Below are 17,697 nucleotides of genomic sequence, written 5' to 3'. Positions count from 1 at the left end.
CATGTGAGTTGGCAAACTGAAAGAAAAAAAAAGAAGAAGAGAAGAGAAGAGAAGACAAAAAAGAAATAGAGAGAAAAAAGAATAAAAAGAAAAGAAAACATTGTTGAATACGCCTAGTACATATAGAACAGCGCAGAGAGAAATACAACCGTAACTTCGTGGATCGTCAGTGTGTGGCAAGGTCCAGAGATCGCGATGAATCTATATGGGGAATTGACTGTTCTCAGGAGATCTGTAGTTCCCAAAAACCGAGAAAACCCCGCCTAATTAGCTGCCCGTAAGGCTCGTAGTCTCGCACCCAGTCCATCCTCGACCTCAGCATCCGCTTGCTTGGGCTCTTTGACATCTTCCTTCGGCGCAGCATCCGCCTCGAGGTTCAAGCGCATATCAACACCTGCATCATCCGCCAACTGTTCCATAAGCCGATCAACATCGGCCTCACCTTCCGCACCGTATTCCTGCATCGACACGCCCTGCGCAACATCCTCGATCGCACTGCTAGCAATTTTAAAGTCCTCAGAACGGGCGAGGAAGTTGTTAGCGTGGGAGACGAGGTGCTCGAGGTTGACGCTGCGCGAGGCAGCATCCAGGCCGCGCGATGCCATCGCAAGTGTCCGAGATGTATCGCGGGTGCTTTGGGCGGCCTTGAGTTCGTTGATGATCACGTCTGCCCGTGCGGCTTCGGATTTGAGGGTTACTTGTCGTCGCTTCTCGCGAACGGCCGAGCCGGCGTGGATGCGGGCAATCTGGAACTCGCGGTTTTTCATCGCCTTGTCGGCTTTGGCTTTTTCGGATTTGTAAGTGGCCTCCGCCCGGACGGCCTCTTTCTTGAGTCGGTTGGAGTGCAGCTGAGATAAGATTAACAGAGGCGATCAGGCGGGGATGCAGGCTGCGAGGAGGGGCAGCGGAGTTGCGGAGAGGCGGGCTCACCTTAACATTTGTGCGAGCTTCGAAAATAGGATCTTTGCGAACCATGATGCCGGTTAGAATGAAAATGGTTGTTTTGAGGGGTTGTGGAAGGCAGATAGATTGGGGGGGCTTTGGCGCGTGGCAACGTCACTGACCGCATCCAGCGTATTCTTAGCGTCTATTTTAGTATCACAGACAAGACTACAGCACTTTTTCCCGAGTTCTTTGAGATGGGCTACAGCATAGTTATACGGTGGCAATTTACAGTCTACTGGACTTTTCGGAAAGAATTGCAAGATGAGCCAGTCAATTTTGCATGAGAAAAAAAATAGCTATTATACAGGCCAAATAAATATGGAACCCTCAGCGCTGTTTGCTCATGAGCAAAGACAATGCTTTGCTCGCGCTGGAACTCCGGAAACTCCGTGTACCTCGATGCATCTTTCCATTACTGCGTCGCCGACCGGATTTCAAAGTGTTTCCCCGCTGGTGTCGTTGGGACAGGCTGAGACTATCGATTGCCCAAGCCATGGTTAACAACGACTCCCAACTCGGTCGAGCCTCCGGGACGCCAGCCGACCAGGTCTGCGGGGAGAAAGTCTCACTAACAGCTAGCTGCAATGCTCTGCCCGTCGCATCGCGAAGTGGACGCGCCAAGGCTGGGCTGCAAGCTAGTAGTCTGGTGAGAAGTCTCATCCGAAAGACCGGTCGGTTGGACGCCGTCGAGGACGACAGACTCGGGGTCGAAATCAACCATAGAATCAAAGGGAAATGCTGATAGATCTCCTCCGTCGAGAACGTCAAAGGCAAACCCGTCTTCAGGGAAAGAAGGATTTGACTCAGAGGGTGAATCACCGTGGAACAGGCGGCGGAAGTCATCGTCAGAAAGAGGAGCTGCAACATCATTTGCAGTCTGAGGTTCGTCGGAGAGGTCAAAGAGGGGGAGGGCATTTCCAGCTCCTTCGAGGCCAGCGACGGACACTGCAGGTCACACAACACCGCTGCAGGATGTTGTGTCACGTCGGAGGCCTCAGCCAGAGTGGAAGGCTGGAGGGTGGGGGAGTAGTCGGTAACGGAGGGAGTGGGGAAGGGGATCCGTTCCATAGGGAGTTCGTCGCCTTCTTGCTTGAAGAGAGTAGGCGTAAGGGTGGGAGATTCGATAGCAGGCGAGCTGGCTTTGGGAGACACGCTGCGAGATCCACGGACCTCGGCGGAGAGCTGAGCGACTTGTTGGCTCAAGCGGTTGTTCTCTGTCTCCATCTGCGCTAGGCGCTGGATCAGGAACTGGTTTTGTTGCTCCATCCGGATCTTCTCGGTCTCGAGCTTCTCCATTTCCAGTCGTTTGCGTTCGCGTGATGTTTGAGCAGCAGCGCGGTTCCGGAGGACCCGTTCTATCCGACGCTGCTCCTTCTCATCATCTGTCTTGGCGCGTTTGCTAAGAAGAGGATGTTAGCGGGGTTCGTTGTTGACGTTTACAAAAGCGCTTACCGAGGAGGGAGGTTTGTTTTGGGGGTGGGTAGTTCTTGTCCCCAAGACTTTCTCTTCTTTGTTGGCTTCTTCTCATCCTCTTCTTCCTTAATATCATCCTCCGGTTCAGGAGTGTCTAATGAAGTATCCGCCGGGGAAACTGTGTACATCTGAGGGGAAGGCGAGGTGGGGAGAGTGTCCAACGGGTTGATAGTATCCGCCATGATGACAGGGTCAAATGGATAACCGGTGCCGGACGTGAATATAACAAGTGCTTGATAGTATAGACTTATGATGACTGGGGTGAAGAGAGATTCAAATCACTGAGGCCACGTTATCATCACGATCGGCACCGGAGACCAGACTCCGGGGAAGGGTATTAAGTCAGAGGATGAGTCAGCGAAGAGAGAAAGAATGGAAAGGACAGCTGTTCTGATGCAAACGGATGGGCGGGATGAGGTTTAAGTAGAGGCCAGCGTGGTCTGAAAGGGATGGCTTGGGATGGCTTGGGATGGAACAAAGGGGGCACTGTCAGACCGTCAGCACACGTACGTCAGGTACACGCTATGCCATACAATCCACTATGGGCCAGGAAGTACCCCTTCCTTAGGGTACGGAGGAAAAGGGGCTGAGTTTGGCTTGTAACGAGACACGTAAAATTACGTTCATTTCCCCCCTGCATTCCATGGTTCAGCCACCGGTGGCAGCCAATCATGATTGGTATTTGGAAACATTGTGTTTTGTTACCCACCGGCTTTCTTGCCTCCCGTCTCGGCGGCTATAATTGGGACTCCTCTTCTGATTCCTCGGGTAATACGAGAGACACGTCCAATCACTCGACTATGTACTCTCTCTCTCTCTCTATATATATATACGGATCTGGAGTACGGAGTACAGAGCACTCCCTATGGAACAACCTCATCTCGATTTATCAACGATGTTGCATCTCTCTCGTGTCCCACAATAGAATATCACATCAGCACACAGCCCTAGAGTCTCGAACAATCTAGAGTGGATCTAGTATTACTACGCTATCTCCTGAAACTGTTCCGTAAAAAGGCGATCAGGATTGCCCGGAGAATGCTCCGTCCGGACGCCAATCACTGCGATTGTGCAAGTCAACGCTGCCCCCACCCCGCTAATTCTCCGTGCCCCTGAGTCTGAGAATGTAACTTGATTGCTCCGTACAATGCATATCTGTGGCCAAGGAGGTCAGTGTGCCATTTAGATTGGCGGAAACCATACGGAGTATGTACGGACGATGCTACCGAACCATTTCGAACGCGGGAGAACGGTACAATCTAGATCGCCTGAAACCTATCGTGCAATATACCTAGGTACTTACCCCTCCATTCGAGGTGTGATAGGGGTGACTCCTATCATGTGTATGTGGGCCTACGGAGTATTGTTACATACTTTCAAAGGCTCTTAAAGAATATGTCTACCTTCATTGGCTATACTAATTGCGTGATCAGTAACAATTCATCCCATTTTGGAAACCCTCGACACCAGGGGAATTATATGCAGTCCCTCAAAGAAGAAAAAAAACGCCATCCCATAGAAACGTGCTCATGACAAGATCGTAAGCAAACATGTGCAGGACAAGAATCAACTGATCTACATGGTGACATCCATCGTGTCGTCGCCAGCATCGAGAGCATTCTGGGCCTCGGGGTCGGGGACAACCACACCACGTCCTCGGCCAGCAAGCAACTCACGTCGCACTTCGGGTCCAATGTCCTTGTGTCCACGGACGAGGAGCAAATCGAGAAGCGCCTCACGTTGATCCTCGGTGATATCGTTACGGTAACGCTGGGCAAAGACCAAAAGGGACTGGTGCCAAAGAACGGGCAGCTTATATGCCTTGGACCCTAATCCAGAGGGACCATCATTCATGGCATCCTCGGAAGGATCGACGGCGCGGAAGCGCATGAAATGGAAGACCAGGGCGTCAATGACCTTGTAAGGCAGGGCATATTTCTTCTCCAGGAAGACTCGGATGAACATGTTGACAGCGCCAGTGCTTTCAAGGGAGGTCAAGGACTGTTCCGCGGCAAGGTCACACATGCGGAGCAGGGCAGCTGCGGAGTGCAGCACGGGAACAGAGACACGGGCAACCACAGAAGAGACAATGTGGGCTTCGCGCAGGGTGCAAGTGCCGGTTGACACGAGGGGGAACAAGAGTCCCTTGAAGAAGCATGCGGGCTTGTACAGAGCCTTGCGAAGTGCGTTGTAGGTGTGGACGTTCAGCTTCTTGGTCTCGTGGATTTCCTCGCGCACGCGATCCAGAAGCACCATGTTAATGAACTCCTGGGCAACGGCAGGCTTGGACGAAATGAAAATACGGGTCACGGCATAAACGGCATTGCCAGTCCATGACTCGGGGCGAGTGATATCCAGAAGGGTCTGCCAGTTCGGTACAGAGGGAAGGATCTTGACAGGCTTGGGGAGCGGGCCAGACTTGTAGCGAGATAGAATCATGCCAACCCTATGGCAAATTAGCTTATCAACCCAAAAAAGATTACTGCGAAAACATACTTCTCATATACTTCCACAGCCTTTGCGGGAAGCTGGACGGCATCCTCAGGGATACCACCACCTTGGATGTAGGGACCGTAAGGGCCAGCCTCTCCAGACTGCTTTGCCTCGTGCTCGGCGATCTTCTCAAGGATCAAATCGGCAAGGTTGGTGGGGCCAGCGGAGCTAGGATCCTTCGGGTGGAATATAGGGTCTTCCTCGTGAGGCATGAATTTGTTGAACATATCTAGATCGTTGGGATCGACCTCCTTTTATAATGTTAGAAACAATGTCATTATTTACCCACAGATCCAAAAACCTTACCACTTGCTCAACTTCATCATCGACCCAATCATCGGCTTCGAACTTGCCCTCGTCGTCGGAGAACGGCTCCTCCTCATCCTCGAATCGGGTATCGAAATCAAATGCACCATTTGACTTGGGCTGTGCTGAGTTCTTAAGTTGCTCGGCGGCATCCTCCTCGGCAAGTTCCTGTCCAATTTGTAGAATTTTGCGCGACATCTTCGCATCGACATAGCGCTGCCCATTCTCGCCATCTTCGTCGTTTTCGTTGGCCTTGGCTTTGCCTTTCTTGCTGCTCTGTGTCCGAAGGTGCCCCGCGGAGGTGATATCTTCGGCGAGAGGGTTGTGTCTGCGCGCCGCGGCGGCGGCACGGGAGCTGGTGGCCTTCGGCATGATGGGTAATTCTTCAGATATACCGAAGATATTACAATGAGTGGTTTAGGTTGCCTTATCGAAGTACACAACGACGATCAGATTGTGTGGTCATAATTTTTTTTCTGCCCAGCGGTGCCCACCCAGTCTCCCCACCGCCTGTGTTCCCCACCGCCCGAACCTCCTCATGGCTTTTCTGCAATCCATCGCTGACCGCCCGCATGGTTTCCGATATTCTTGTCCGCGCCAGCGATAAGCTCTTTTTATAGACAGGGGGACACTTGCTGCTGCTCTATGGAAAAAGGGCATAATTGACAGACTGAAAGACACTTCAATCGGGTGAGTCACTGATTGAGTACTCAATTCCTTTGCATTTACACCTCGAAACACCTGGACCACACGCGGCGGAGCTCCAGATCAAGAAAGAACGTTTGCAGATGCAAAGCAACGTGGAGGAGTATCTATTAACTATACCGGATTAAGTTGCTGATTTATCTTGGATTTGAAGGCTCCAATATCAGCGGACAAGTACAGTCCCCATCATGGCATCTGCCCAAGCTCCCGGATCTTCTGCTCCGTCGTCCAACATCAACTCCCCGACCTTACCTCCCAATGGCGCACCCCTGCTCAATACTCAATTCGCCGACTTGAATGGAAGATCTTCTCCAGCTCCGTCTGCGCAAGGCGATGGTCGAACCAAGCGCAATAAGCGAGACAGTCGCAAGAAGCGTGAAGCTAAAGGGCTGGACACCGACAACGCACCACCACCGAAAAAGCGAGCCACAGCTGCACCAAGTACAGCCTTGCCCAGCTCAAAACTGAGTATTCTGCGTCCATTGCTCCTCGCTGAGCCCCACGATTCGGATCGGTTCCCTCCACAGCCTCGCCAATTAAATCGTGTCACCCGCAAGACGTCGGATGTTTTGGGCCAGAGCTGGGATTTCTACGAAGTTGTTGACAAACTCACCAACAAGAATGGATTCCGCTACAGCTACGCTATCGCAGACCCCGGCTTCCCTCATATCAAATATCGACAGACCGACGTTCGCCCGTACCATACACGATTCAGCTTCGAGGATTCACCAGCTGCCATATCGTTTTCAGAGAACGCTACTGCGGTTACCACTAGTGATGCGTGGCATACTGCCCGCGCCAACGTATGTGCGCGGGAGGGGACATACTATTATGAAGCTCGTGTGATTAGTGGCATAGTCAATGACCCGCAAGCACCTCAGACTGGTCGACCGACAACATCACCCCGTGGCCATGTCCGCATTGGATTTGCACGACGTGAGGCCGATCTAGATGTGAATGTTGGTGTGGACTGTTACGGATACGGAATTCGAGATGTGAATGGAGAAGTTGTCAATCGCATGCGATGCGAGTTCTTTTTCCCCAAGGGGGAGGCTATAAATGAAGGAGATGTGATCGGCATGCTGATCACTCTTCCGCCTCTTTCTCTTCACAAGAAGATTGTTGAAGGCACCTATGACCCCGCCAATAACGATTCGTCGCAACCGGCTACAGCAACTAACATCATCCGGGATCGGATTCCGTTTCATTACAAATCGGATTTCTGCTGGCAACAATCCAATGTCTTTTCTACAAAACACCTCCGGGACTACGCTTTCAACCTCAAGGAAACACCGACATTTGGTCCCCCATCTCCTTTGAACAGTGAAGACGCTACGTTGCGCACACTTCCTGGATCTAGTATCACTATTCTGAAGAATGGAGTTCAAATGGGCACTCCTTTCAAGGAACTTTACGCCTTCCTACCACCCGCGAGTCGTCTTGCCAACGGCACAAATAACCTTGGTATTGGCGAGCGTGAAAATGCCGACGACGGGTTGATCGGTTACTATCCAGCTGTGAGTTGTTACGGCGGCGGTGCGGTTGAATGTCGCTTTGAGGAGCCGTGGTGGATTGGCCCACCCGAGAAGACTGAAAGTGGAGAGCCAATCCGACCAATGGGCGAGCGTTTCAACGATCAAATCGCCGAAGACGTGATGGCCGATATCGTGGATGAGGTAGAAGCCATGTTCACGTGGGGCGGTATTGATGGCGATGTCATCAATAACAACACCGAGCTAGGCGGAGCCGGAGTCGTGGGAGGAACTGAGGTGTTGAAAGGTGGTGTTGGCGCAGCGCTTGACTCTGCACTTGCCCACACCCCTGGGACCGCTGCTGCATCTGATTCTGCTGCCAATAGTAATCGTGAGACGCCGGCTGCTGGCGATGTCGGCAACCACATCATTGAAGATGCGATGAGCGTCGGGACAGCTGGCACTCCCAATGTTGAAGTGCAGGCTGACGGCGATGTCGAGATGACATAGCAGCAGAATCTACTCTCAGTGGGCATGGGAAAATGACACAGGCGTTTGGCTTTCGCGATAGGATTGATACCACTTCTCAAATTCCAACAATCATTCAAATAATATACAATATATATTCGTACACGTAACGGCTAATCCAAACTCCTTCCTTCCAACATCTCTCCCACATTCATAACCAACTGATCATCGCCATACTGGCCGATGACCTGAATACCTGCCAATTCAGCTTCTTGCTGCCCGGACACTGTGACAGGGACTGAGATTGCAGGCAGACCAGCCAAACTGGCGGGAACGGTGAACACGTCGGTGACATATGCATCCAGAGGTGATTGTTTGGTAGATTCGCCCATCAAGTCCGACAACCGGGGGGGCGATGAAGGAGCAGTAGGACAAATGATGACATCGACATCATTCCTTTTCGCGGCGCTGTCTACTCCCTGCGCAGCTAGCGGATTCTTGGCTGCAAAGACTGCATCGAAGTCTTGCTGAACTAAACGACGCACCCGTTGTGCTTGAATGAAATAGTTGTCAATGGCATCGGCACTCAAAGTAAACGTGCCTAGAACGATTCGTCGCCTCACTTCCGCTCCGAAACCTTCTCCCCGAGTATTCGCAAATAGATACCCATCGGGTTTCCCATCGCCATCCGGGCCTTCGGCGCGAGTCCCGTATCGTACTCCGTCGTATTTGGCCAGATTAGAAGATGCCTCGGCAGGCCCCAAAACGTAATAGGTAGACAATGCGTGTCTTGTGTCTGGTAGAGAGACGGAATGGATGGTATGTCCCTGTTTCTGGAGGTATGCTAGAGAAAGAGCCCAGGCGCGCCGGACTGAGGGTGTCAGTTCGGAAACGTTGTACTCAATGGGAACACCAATTCGCAGAGGCGCAGAGGTCAGTCGCGAAGCAAGGCGCGGTACTTGGAGAGAGTCTTGGATTCGAGAACGGGATTTTAATGAGAGGTTGGTAGGGTCGCGCTGATCATGTTGATTGAGGATATCTAGGCTGTTAGCACAAGTGGTATGCGGTTGTGTGGTCAAGACTCACTGAAGATATCCCGCACATTGGCGGTGGTTTTACCCAATATACCCACAGTATCTAGAGAATTGGCGTATGCTACCACGCCCCATCGTGAGATCAGTCCATAGGACGGTTTGAATCCCACCGTCCCGGTGTATGCAGCGGGAAGTCTGACTGAACCTCCTGTGTCTGTTCCCAAAGAGCTGTCGAAGTCAGCAATCGACCTCCTCCATGACGACTGGCGACTCACGCATAGCATTGGTCGGCGGCGACTGAGACAGCACTTCCGCCAGAGCTGCCGCCGGCCGAGAGGTCCTCCTCACTGGAGTCTCGACGAGGGTTCTTCACCGGTCCAAAATGTGAGTTGATCGAGTTTGATCCCATTCCAAACTCGTCCAGATTTGTTTTCCCGGCGATAATGGCTCCGGCGGCCTCTAGTTGATCGACAACCGTGGCATTGAACGGACTCGTGAATTTATCGAGGATCCCTGAAGCGCAGGTCGTCGGAAGGTCGCGTGTGCAGATGTTGTCTTTGATGGAGATCAAGCGGCCATCTACTGCGGACTTGGATTTCCCTAGTCATATCTGTTAACTTTGAAGAGAAGAGCGCGGAGGTCTGATGTTCTACCTTCTTCCTTGCGCACATCTGCTTCCTTCACGCGGTCCAGCCATGGCCCCGCGCGGGACAGTGGGGTTATGAAAGCATTGAAGCCATGCGCATATTGATTAGCAACGCATCTCTCAGCTTCGCGCAGTAAGGACATTTAGACGAGTGTGTGAGGAGAGAGGGCTTGCGATGTAGTGGAACGCGAGTTTCCGGGTCCGTGCTGGTTTCTACGTGCCTACAATCTGGATTCAAGGCTCTGTTTGCCTCCGAAGATAGCAAATTCTTTATAAGTTCAGTGGTTTATGTTGAATGAGATGATCGGAAGTCTTTAAATATATCACAAATATTGTCCAATTCTGTGAAGGCGAGCTACCTAGGTCCAACATTGCCTACGTGTATTTCCTTCGGGCCGAGCGAAATCGCCGATAGACGTCATCCAGATTTGCTCGGCGTTCTCTTCTCTTCTCCTCCAACTACCAAATATGTTCTCACGAAGTGTACTACAGGCGGCTACCCGTGCTGGCCCTGCCACAGCTCGAGCTGTACCCCAGGTGCTTGCCAAAGCTCCGTCCGGTCGGCGATACGTTTCTGTCTATGGCTACACACAGGCAAAGGCGCTCATTTACTCCAAATATGGCGAGCCCAAGGATGTTCTGCGGTAAGTAGCTTTTGAATTGTGAATTAGAGTATAATGCTGATCAATTCAGCCTCCACAAGCACTCGATCTCCGCTCCACACGCGACCCAAGTGAATCTGCGCCTGTTGACTGCGCCGATGAACCCGGCCGACGTGAACCAGATTCAAGGTGTTTACCCCAGCAAACCCCCTTTCCAGACCGCGCTTGGAAACACCGAGCCCGCCGCCGTCGGCGGTAACGAGGGTGCATTCGAGGTGCTGTCAACCGGTGCGGGCGTTAAGAACCTTAGCAAAGGCGACTGGGTCATTATGAAGCGCACCGGCCAGGGTACCTGGCGTACTCACGCACAGCTGGACGAGTCCCAATTGATCAAGATTGAGAATAAGGACGGCTTGACACCGCTGCAGGTTGGCACTGTCAGTGTCAACCCCGTCACCGCATACCGCATGATCCGGGATTTCTGCGAGTGGGATTGGATGCGTACCGGCGAGGAATGGGTGATCCAGAATGGCGCCAACAGCGGTGTTGGACGAGCAGCCATCCAGCTGGGTCGCGAGTGGGGCATCAAGACGCTCAATGTTGTCCGAGAGCGCAAGACGCCTGAAGAGACAGAGGCTCTTAAGAAGGAGCTCCTGGATCTGGGAGCTACCGTTGTCATCACCGAGGAGGAGATGCTTTCTCGCAACTTCCGCGACATGGTCCATGAATTCACCCGTCAAGGCCGGGAACCTATCCGTCTGGCGTTGAACTGCGTGGGTGGAAAGAATGCTACTGCTTTGGCAAAGACTCTGGCTCCTAACTCGCACATGGTGACATATGGAGCTATGTCCAAGCAACCTGTTGCATTGCCCTCGGGCCTGCTGATTTTCAAGAACCTCTCATTTGATGGATTCTGGGTCAGTCGGTGGGGCGACAAGCACCCAGAGCTGAAAGAAAGCACAATCAACGATGTGCTTCAGTTGACTCGCTCTGGTAAGTTCCGCGATATCCCCGTGGATGAGGTCAAGTGGAACTGGGAGTCTGAGGGCCCCGAGTTGGCAGAGAGTGTACAAGGCACTTTGGGTGGTTACCGCAGTGGCAAGGGTGTGTTCACCTTCAACGGTGGTGACTGAGTGAACAACGGACTTTTGTGTATTATATTGCCAGACGGCTTGTTTACTTTCTCGTGATTTATTGAGTCCATCAAAATGCCAGTACATCACGAGTCCGGAATATAGATGGGGTAGTTTGTAATAAAATGTACTGACTAACTATCAACACTTCCAATTCTTCTTCACCCAGTCCAAAATCAGGTTCGTGAAGGAAGTTTGCGGCATATACACATCGCTTTCCTTTGTAAAGTCGACATCGAGACCAGCGAATTTGGCAGCCATTGAAACATATTTCTCAATAAAATCAATATAGATCAAATCCACAGTCTTCGGTATCTCAGATGCATTAGCAGGTGTGAGAGCTCGGATACAATTTGGCACACGGTAGAAGGAGATTGGTGAGTGGACAGTATCATCACCATCTGTGCCTGCATCGTCTTGTGTGGTGTACCCGGGCACCAGTCTTGGGCCCGACATGGGGATTTGTTCGTCCGTAGAAGGCCATTTCTGTGCAATCACATCTTCCGGATATGCAAGTTGCTCAGGAGGAGCCAGCGCTATGAACGAAGAAGATTTGTCCGCGGATAAAATTTGACGTTGCTCGTTTAAGACCTCAAGAACAAGTAGAGCCTTGTCATATGGGACATCTTTCACATAACGGAAGCCGCTGGTGAAAGGTGATACAATGAAAGTGGAGTCTTGGGTAAAAGGCCCCTGCATGATATCAAATCTGATGGCGCCCGTATTAACAAGGACGAATCTAGACGAGTTTTCACGAGACTCGTCCTTCACGTCACTCATAACCTGAGTTTCAAGCCAGGTGTAGATGTTGCTGGAATCCGGATACTTGGCTCGTGACATCCAAAAATCATGTGGAGCACATCCATGGACCTGGTCCAGATGCAGATCGGTCCGTGCTTTGGCGATCAATCGGGATACATTGAGACCTTTTTCGGTTGGGAAGGTCTCTTGATTGAGACTGGTATGATGATGGTAAGAAAACAGATTGTTGTCAATATATCTGCGCTTGAAGATGGGACCTGCAGCGGATTGATGGCTGGTTTTGGTTGCGAGCCCATCAATTGACATAAAACCGACTGTTTCCATGAATCGGCCGCTCGCTAGTCCGAATGATTTGGAGTCGTAACGCGCATAGTCACGTACATGTTCATGTCCACCAAAGAATTGAATGGGAGTATCCCAACGAAGACTCCGAATCTCTTTGAAGATCGTCCGGTATTCGGGTGAGTGCACAGGCACATGGCCGATCACCAAGAACAAATCGACCTCCTTATCCCGAATAGCTTCTTGAAACCAAGCCTCTTTGACAGTGGAGGATACCTTCTGGACCACAGTGTTGTTGTAATTTCCCCCGAAATCAAAAAGAAAGCCAAACGCTACTATGCGAATGCCTTGTTTCTTGGTAGTAAACTTCTTAAACCGCGGAGCTAGAGGCACAAGCTGTTTAGTTGTGGGGTGAATGATATCGATATTTGAAGCCAGATAGTTGCCTCGGAAATTAGGGACGGTGACGAGAAGCTCGGTTTCTGATGTGTTCTGCTTGTATAGTTCATGGTTTCCCGATGTCAACAGGTCAATATGCTGGTGCCGTAGGATGTCCGAAAGGTAGATGCCCTTGGGCTCGGACGAGTCGTATAGGCCATTTCCTTCGACTCTGTCGCCTGTGTCTATAACGAGCAGATCTTGTCCTTGCGCTTCGGCCTTTTCCCGCATGCGCGTGGTGAACGATATATAGTCTCCCCAATCTGCGGAGAAAGACGGTCTGCAATAATTAGTACAACTGGAGGTTTAGTAGGGTCCTAAAGCATACTCCTGCAGATGACCGGCTAGCCAACCATGAGTATCGGTAGTATGGAGGAAATTCAGTTGTCCGAACTCAAGAGGGCGTAGCGGAGCGGAAATGGGATCGGGCGCGGAGGGTTGAGCGGCGAGCGCCGACGGAAGTAGCCAGAGCAGGAACAGCATCAGTACCAGTACACAACAAGTATAAATCACAATCAAACAAAGCTCTTAATGCCTGGCTGGATAGCTATGTAGGTATTTGACAGAGCCTTTGATAGATATAGCTCAACAGAAGAAGTGATCTCAAGTAGATGTGTACAAGGGAAGCTCTCTCCGAAGGTATGATTACGGTTACGGTACCGGTGAGCTGTGATCCTGGGGATCACGTGTTGCCCAACATCTTGGGATTTGCATCTCAAAAGATTATTTGGACGGGGAGTTTTTCTGGGCATTCACTGTTTTTATCCTTCCGTACTTCTATCCACTTGCTTTTGCGGTCCGTATTGGTCTGCGATCTCCAATCGAATCTTTTCCATCGTTGTTTACTTCTTCTACTCTAATCCACCATAATCCCGCAATGGCAGCTCCCCGACTTTTCCGCCCAACAGCTCGTCTGTTCTCTTCGCGCCTTGCTTCCTCTGCTTTGCGCTCCAATATCCGCCAGTCTGCCTGTGCTCCTTCGATTCTGCGCCGCGGATATGCCACAGAGAACGGTACCAAGGAGGTTACCGTTCGCGATGCCTTGAACGAGGCCTTGGCAGAGGAGTTGGAACTCAACCACAAGACCTTTATCCTGGGTGAGGAGGTCGCACAGTACAATGGAGCGTAAGCATTACATTCGATCCAGCTAGCTGCTCTGAGAGATGGAATTGATGCTAATCCTCTGCCTCTACAGATACAAGGTGACGAGGGGCCTGTTGGACCGTTTCGGTCCCAAGCGAGTTATTGATACTCCCATCACAGAGGCTGGCTTCTGTGGTCTTGCTGTTGGTGCTGCTCTCGCTGGCTTGCACCCTGTTGTGAGTTTCCTCTGTATCGCTATAACCCTTGCTACGCAGGCAGATGCTAATCGTTTTTCGCATTCTAGTGCGAGTTCATGACCTTCAACTTCGCCATGCAGGCCATCGATCAGATTATCAACTCCGCCGCTAAGACCCACTACATGTCCGGTGGTATCCAACCTTGCAACATCACTTTCCGCGGTCCCAATGGCTTTGCCGCCGGTGTCGCAGCCCAGCACTCCCAGGACTACTCTGCCTGGTACGGCAGCATTCCTGGTTTGAAGGTTGTCTCCCCCTGGAGCTCCGAGGATGCCAAGGGTCTGCTGAAGGCTGCTATCCGTGACCCCAACCCCGTGGTTGTTCTGGAGAACGAGTAAGATTCACTCATTTTTGTTGGATTCCGCGGAAACTAACCCTTTACTAGGCTTATGTACGGTCAATCATTCCCCATGAGCGAGGCTGCCCAGAAGAACGACTTCGTCTTGCCCATCGGCAAGGCCAAGATTGAGCGTCCCGGAAAGGACCTGACCATTGTTTCTCTGTCTCGCTGCGTCGGCCAGTCCATGACTGCTGCCGCCCAGCTCAAGCAGAAGTACGGCGTCGAGGCCGAGGTCATCAACCTGCGCTCTATTAAGCCCCTTGATGTTGAGACCATTATCGCTTCCCTCAAGAAGACCGGCCGCATCATGGTTGTTGAGTCTGGCTACCCCATGTTCGGTGTCTCGTCCGAGATCCTGGCTCTGTCCATGGAGTACGGCTTCGACTACCTGACCGCCCCTGCCGTCCGTGTCACCGGTGCTGAGGTCCCTACTCCCTACGCCGCCGGTCTCGAGACCATGGCCTTCCCCCAGGAGGACACCATTGTCAGCCAGGCCGTCAAGCTTCTGCGCCTGTAAGCTAATAAACGACGTTGGAATGAGAAGCTCGCAATAATATAGCAATGTGCCTAGTACCCTTTCATCTGTTCTATTTTATGTCTTTGTTTTTGTCCTGTTTTTGTTGCCCACCCGTTTTAGACAGATTTTTGGAAAGCATGTACCATTACATCAAGATCAAAACCAGCGTAAATGTGCTTGGACTGCTTCAGACTTAATTTCATTCATTGCTATCAAGTCATTAAAGAAAAATTGTCATTACCCCGAACGCCGTCCCATGTTTTGGACTGGATTGGTTGCATGTGATTACCGGCATCACAAGAGTCATCACGCAGCAACCTGGGCCCTTTGGGCGGCACAGTCAGGAAAACAGTCTGTTGGCCGGCGAGGATCATAATATCCTTCCGGGCCATAGTCCCCATCGGTGTCGCTTTCCATATCACCGTCATCTTTCTTTTGGGGTTCAGTACTTGCTAGTGTAGTACTGTCGTCTTGCGGTTTCGGATTGTCGTCCTCGTCATCGTCTCCTAGGACATTCTTTCTCTTGGCTGGCACTGTTTGGGCAGCTGTTCCCTTGATAGTAGCGAAAGAGCTCTTGAAGCCTCCCTTCTTGAAGCCTGTCTTGGCTCCACTTGGTGCTGCAGTGGTGCCAGCGATCTCAATAGTCTTTAGACCGGCTTCCGCATTGGCTTTACGTTCTGCTCGGCGGTTCTTCTCCGCAGCATTCGGATCGCGCGATAGCTGCTTAAGATCTTGGAACCGCTTTTTGTGCTGGTGATCGTATGAATTGATATGCGCCTCGTATTCCGGGTGACGCGAATACGATTTATTGCAGAGGGTACAGGTGAAAGCGCTGAGCGCAGACCGTGCAGACTCGGTCTGGAAGGGGTTAGCTTGTCAATAGCGGGTTTGGAGAATTAGTCAATTACCCTCGGGGGAGGATTTGTCGAGCCACGCTATATTTGTTAGCTCATGCATTGGATTTGAGTTAAAAGATCATACCGGAGGTGCCATTTTGCTTGGAGTCGAGGATGGGTGGAGGTACGAGGGAGCATGCTACGGCGGAGCATTGCGACCATATGTGTATGAATGGCCCTTGGTGCCTGAGGGTTCAGGCAGAACTACGCTTATGACGTCTCAGCTAGCCCGATGCACCCAGGTACTCCCGACATGCTTATTACCTACATATAGGTACCTCCTAATTGTAAGTTCAGTATTACTTAATCTGAAGCAAGACTTGCATTTCTACGCACTTTTTAGAGTAATTATATATGGCCTTCATAGTGAAGCAGCATGCAAGTCCAATCCAACCTAAACGTTATGTATGTACATTGATGTATGTACCTGGATCTTGCCGGAGGGAAGCGGCCTATCACAGGCACCCAATTTTCGCAACTCAGCGAGATCGTTAACCCCAACATTTCCTTGTTTCCTTCCCAATTCTCCTATAGATGCATAATTGACGAGCGCCTTTCTTACGAATCTCTTTTTCTTTTTCTTTTCCTTTTTTCTCTCTAGAAATATACAATGTCGTCCCACGACCTCTCCAAACCAGACGACATTGATACCAAGTCGATCATCTCTATGCAAGAACTAGATCCGTCACCTGTTGACGACACCCCAGACATTGAAAGCGGAACATATACCCCCAGAGCCGCATCTCCTGTGCAGCATGGGACCGGTCTCTCAATTCCCAAATTGGGCCTTAGTGGCCATCGGTGGGATTCATGGCGTACGTCAAGCTAGAAAATCGCCAACATTGATTTATAGCTTCTAACCACAATGATTCTCTAGTGACGGGTATCCAAAAATACTCCACCTACCCACCTACGGCTTTCTTCATCCTACATCTCGCCAACACCTCGCTTATCCCGCTCATGACCCGCTCCGTGGCTGCGAGCGAATCCTACCTTTTGCTCACGCGACCCATATACCAAGCTCCCGGCCTCGAACATCTAGTCCTGACGATCCCCATACTTGCACATATAGCCTCTGGAATTGCTCTCCGCAACGCTCGCGCTTCGCGTAGAGCACGACTGTACGGCGCGGAGACTCGCGCCCAGCGAAAGACCTTATACTTCTGGCCCCGAATGTCGTTGCAGGCACGCACTGGATACTTTATCGCACCGTTGGTTGGATTCCACGTTTTGGTCAACCGTGCCACGCCGGTGATGGTTGAAGGAGGAAGCTCCGGTGTGGGACTGGGATATGTTGCGCACGGCTTTGCTCGGAGTCCCATGTTCTGGAATGCGTTCTATTTGTTCTTTGTGACTGCTAGTGTTTGGCACCTCGTCGGCGGCTGGGCGACTTGGATGGGTTGGAGAGTGACCACTGCGCGCAAGGATCGTAGCCAAAAAGGCTCCTTGGAAGGCTACCTTGGCATCAAGGAACAAAAGTCGAAAAGACAGCGCAAGATGTGGTGGGTCGTCAATGGACTCGCCGCCACCGGCGCGGCTGTCTGGCTTGCGGGTGCTCTTGGTATTGTCGGACGTGCTGGTGAAGGCGCCGGCTGGGAGGCCAAGGGTTGGAATGAGATGTATAGTCAGGTTCCAATTATTGGGGAGTGGCTATAAACAGTCCTGTAACAACGTATATATTACCCACACTTAATCCTTAATGTATAAAATGAACTGGAAAACTGCAAGATAATCAGGTAGGTTTGTATGCAATCACTTTTATAGATATAAATTACAAAATTATGTATGCATACGGTAATATACTTGGTCCGTGCGTTGGATCTTTTTCTCCGTCGCATTCAACAT

The 17,697-nt window shown here is 51.2% G+C and overlaps 10 protein-coding genes across 10 annotated transcripts; 4 read left to right on the top strand and 6 right to left on the bottom strand.

Moving 5' to 3' along the window:
• Window positions 1-263: 263 nt before the first annotated feature.
• N7457_009570 (putative SNF7 family protein Fti1/Did2) lies at window positions 264-975 on the bottom strand (the record flags this gene model as incomplete). Its single annotated transcript, XM_057180613.1, has 2 exons — window positions 264-848; window positions 931-975. 2 exons carry the CDS (start codon window positions 973-975, stop codon window positions 264-266), a joined length of 630 nt encoding a protein of 209 aa, XP_057028999.1.
• Window positions 976-1,272: 297 nt separating this feature from the next.
• hacA (transcription factor HAC1) lies at window positions 1,273-2,600 on the bottom strand (the record flags this gene model as incomplete). Its single annotated transcript, XM_057180612.1, has 2 exons — window positions 1,273-2,344; window positions 2,398-2,600. 2 exons carry the CDS (start codon window positions 2,598-2,600, stop codon window positions 1,273-1,275), a joined length of 1,275 nt encoding a protein of 424 aa, XP_057028998.1.
• A 1,393-nt stretch (window positions 2,601-3,993) lies between these two features.
• N7457_009568 (snoRNA-binding rRNA-processing protein ENP1) lies at window positions 3,994-5,589 on the bottom strand (the record flags this gene model as incomplete). The annotated part of the gene is made up of 3 exons (XM_057180611.1): window positions 3,994-4,864; window positions 4,915-5,162; window positions 5,218-5,589. 3 exons carry the CDS (start codon window positions 5,587-5,589, stop codon window positions 3,994-3,996), a joined length of 1,491 nt encoding a protein of 496 aa, XP_057028997.1.
• A 521-nt stretch (window positions 5,590-6,110) lies between these two features.
• On the top strand, window positions 6,111-7,904 carry N7457_009567 (SPRY domain-containing protein; the record flags this gene model as incomplete). Its single annotated transcript, XM_057180610.1, has 1 exon — window positions 6,111-7,904. One exon carries the CDS (start codon window positions 6,111-6,113, stop codon window positions 7,902-7,904), a length of 1,794 nt encoding a protein of 597 aa, XP_057028996.1.
• A 131-nt stretch (window positions 7,905-8,035) lies between these two features.
• Window positions 8,036-9,685, bottom strand: N7457_009566 (glutamyl-tRNA(Gln) amidotransferase subunit HER2; the record flags this gene model as incomplete). Its single annotated transcript, XM_057180609.1, has 4 exons — window positions 8,036-8,901; window positions 8,949-9,124; window positions 9,172-9,496; window positions 9,550-9,685. 4 exons carry the CDS (start codon window positions 9,683-9,685, stop codon window positions 8,036-8,038), a joined length of 1,503 nt encoding a protein of 500 aa, XP_057028995.1.
• Window positions 9,686-10,010: 325 nt separating this feature from the next.
• N7457_009565 (enoyl-[acyl-carrier-protein] reductase) lies at window positions 10,011-11,277 on the top strand (the record flags this gene model as incomplete). The annotated part of the gene is made up of 2 exons (XM_057180608.1): window positions 10,011-10,186; window positions 10,236-11,277. 2 exons carry the CDS (start codon window positions 10,011-10,013, stop codon window positions 11,275-11,277), a joined length of 1,218 nt encoding a protein of 405 aa, XP_057028994.1.
• Window positions 11,278-11,418: 141 nt separating this feature from the next.
• Window positions 11,419-13,242, bottom strand: N7457_009564 (metallophosphoesterase family protein; the record flags this gene model as incomplete). Its single annotated transcript, XM_057180607.1, has 2 exons — window positions 11,419-13,039; window positions 13,088-13,242. 2 exons carry the CDS (start codon window positions 13,240-13,242, stop codon window positions 11,419-11,421), a joined length of 1,776 nt encoding a protein of 591 aa, XP_057028993.1.
• Window positions 13,243-13,636: 394 nt separating this feature from the next.
• On the top strand, window positions 13,637-14,956 carry N7457_009563 (pyruvate dehydrogenase (acetyl-transferring) subunit E1 beta; the record flags this gene model as incomplete). The annotated part of the gene is made up of 4 exons (XM_057180606.1): window positions 13,637-13,884; window positions 13,955-14,078; window positions 14,147-14,433; window positions 14,485-14,956. The coding sequence occupies 4 exons, from the start codon at window positions 13,637-13,639 to the stop codon at window positions 14,954-14,956; spliced, it is 1,131 nt and encodes a 376-aa protein (XP_057028992.1).
• Window positions 14,957-15,262: 306 nt separating this feature from the next.
• N7457_009562 (putative C2H2 finger domain protein) lies at window positions 15,263-15,949 on the bottom strand (the record flags this gene model as incomplete). The annotated part of the gene is made up of 2 exons (XM_057180605.1): window positions 15,263-15,814; window positions 15,938-15,949. The coding sequence occupies 2 exons, from the start codon at window positions 15,947-15,949 to the stop codon at window positions 15,263-15,265; spliced, it is 564 nt and encodes a 187-aa protein (XP_057028991.1).
• Window positions 15,950-16,462: 513 nt separating this feature from the next.
• Window positions 16,463-17,508, top strand: N7457_009561 (MCP1 family protein; the record flags this gene model as incomplete). Its single annotated transcript, XM_057180604.1, has 2 exons — window positions 16,463-16,667; window positions 16,730-17,508. The coding sequence occupies 2 exons, from the start codon at window positions 16,463-16,465 to the stop codon at window positions 17,506-17,508; spliced, it is 984 nt and encodes a 327-aa protein (XP_057028990.1).
• Window positions 17,509-17,697: the final 189 nt, after the last annotated feature.

This window comes from Penicillium paradoxum, assembly GCF_028828445.1.
Source record: "Penicillium paradoxum strain IBT 22861 chromosome Unknown utg000007l_segment0_segment0, whole genome shotgun sequence".
Classification (NCBI taxonomy): Eukaryota; Fungi; Ascomycota; class Eurotiomycetes; order Eurotiales; family Aspergillaceae; genus Penicillium; species Penicillium paradoxum.
This window is presented reverse-complemented; position numbering and strand designations above follow the sequence as displayed.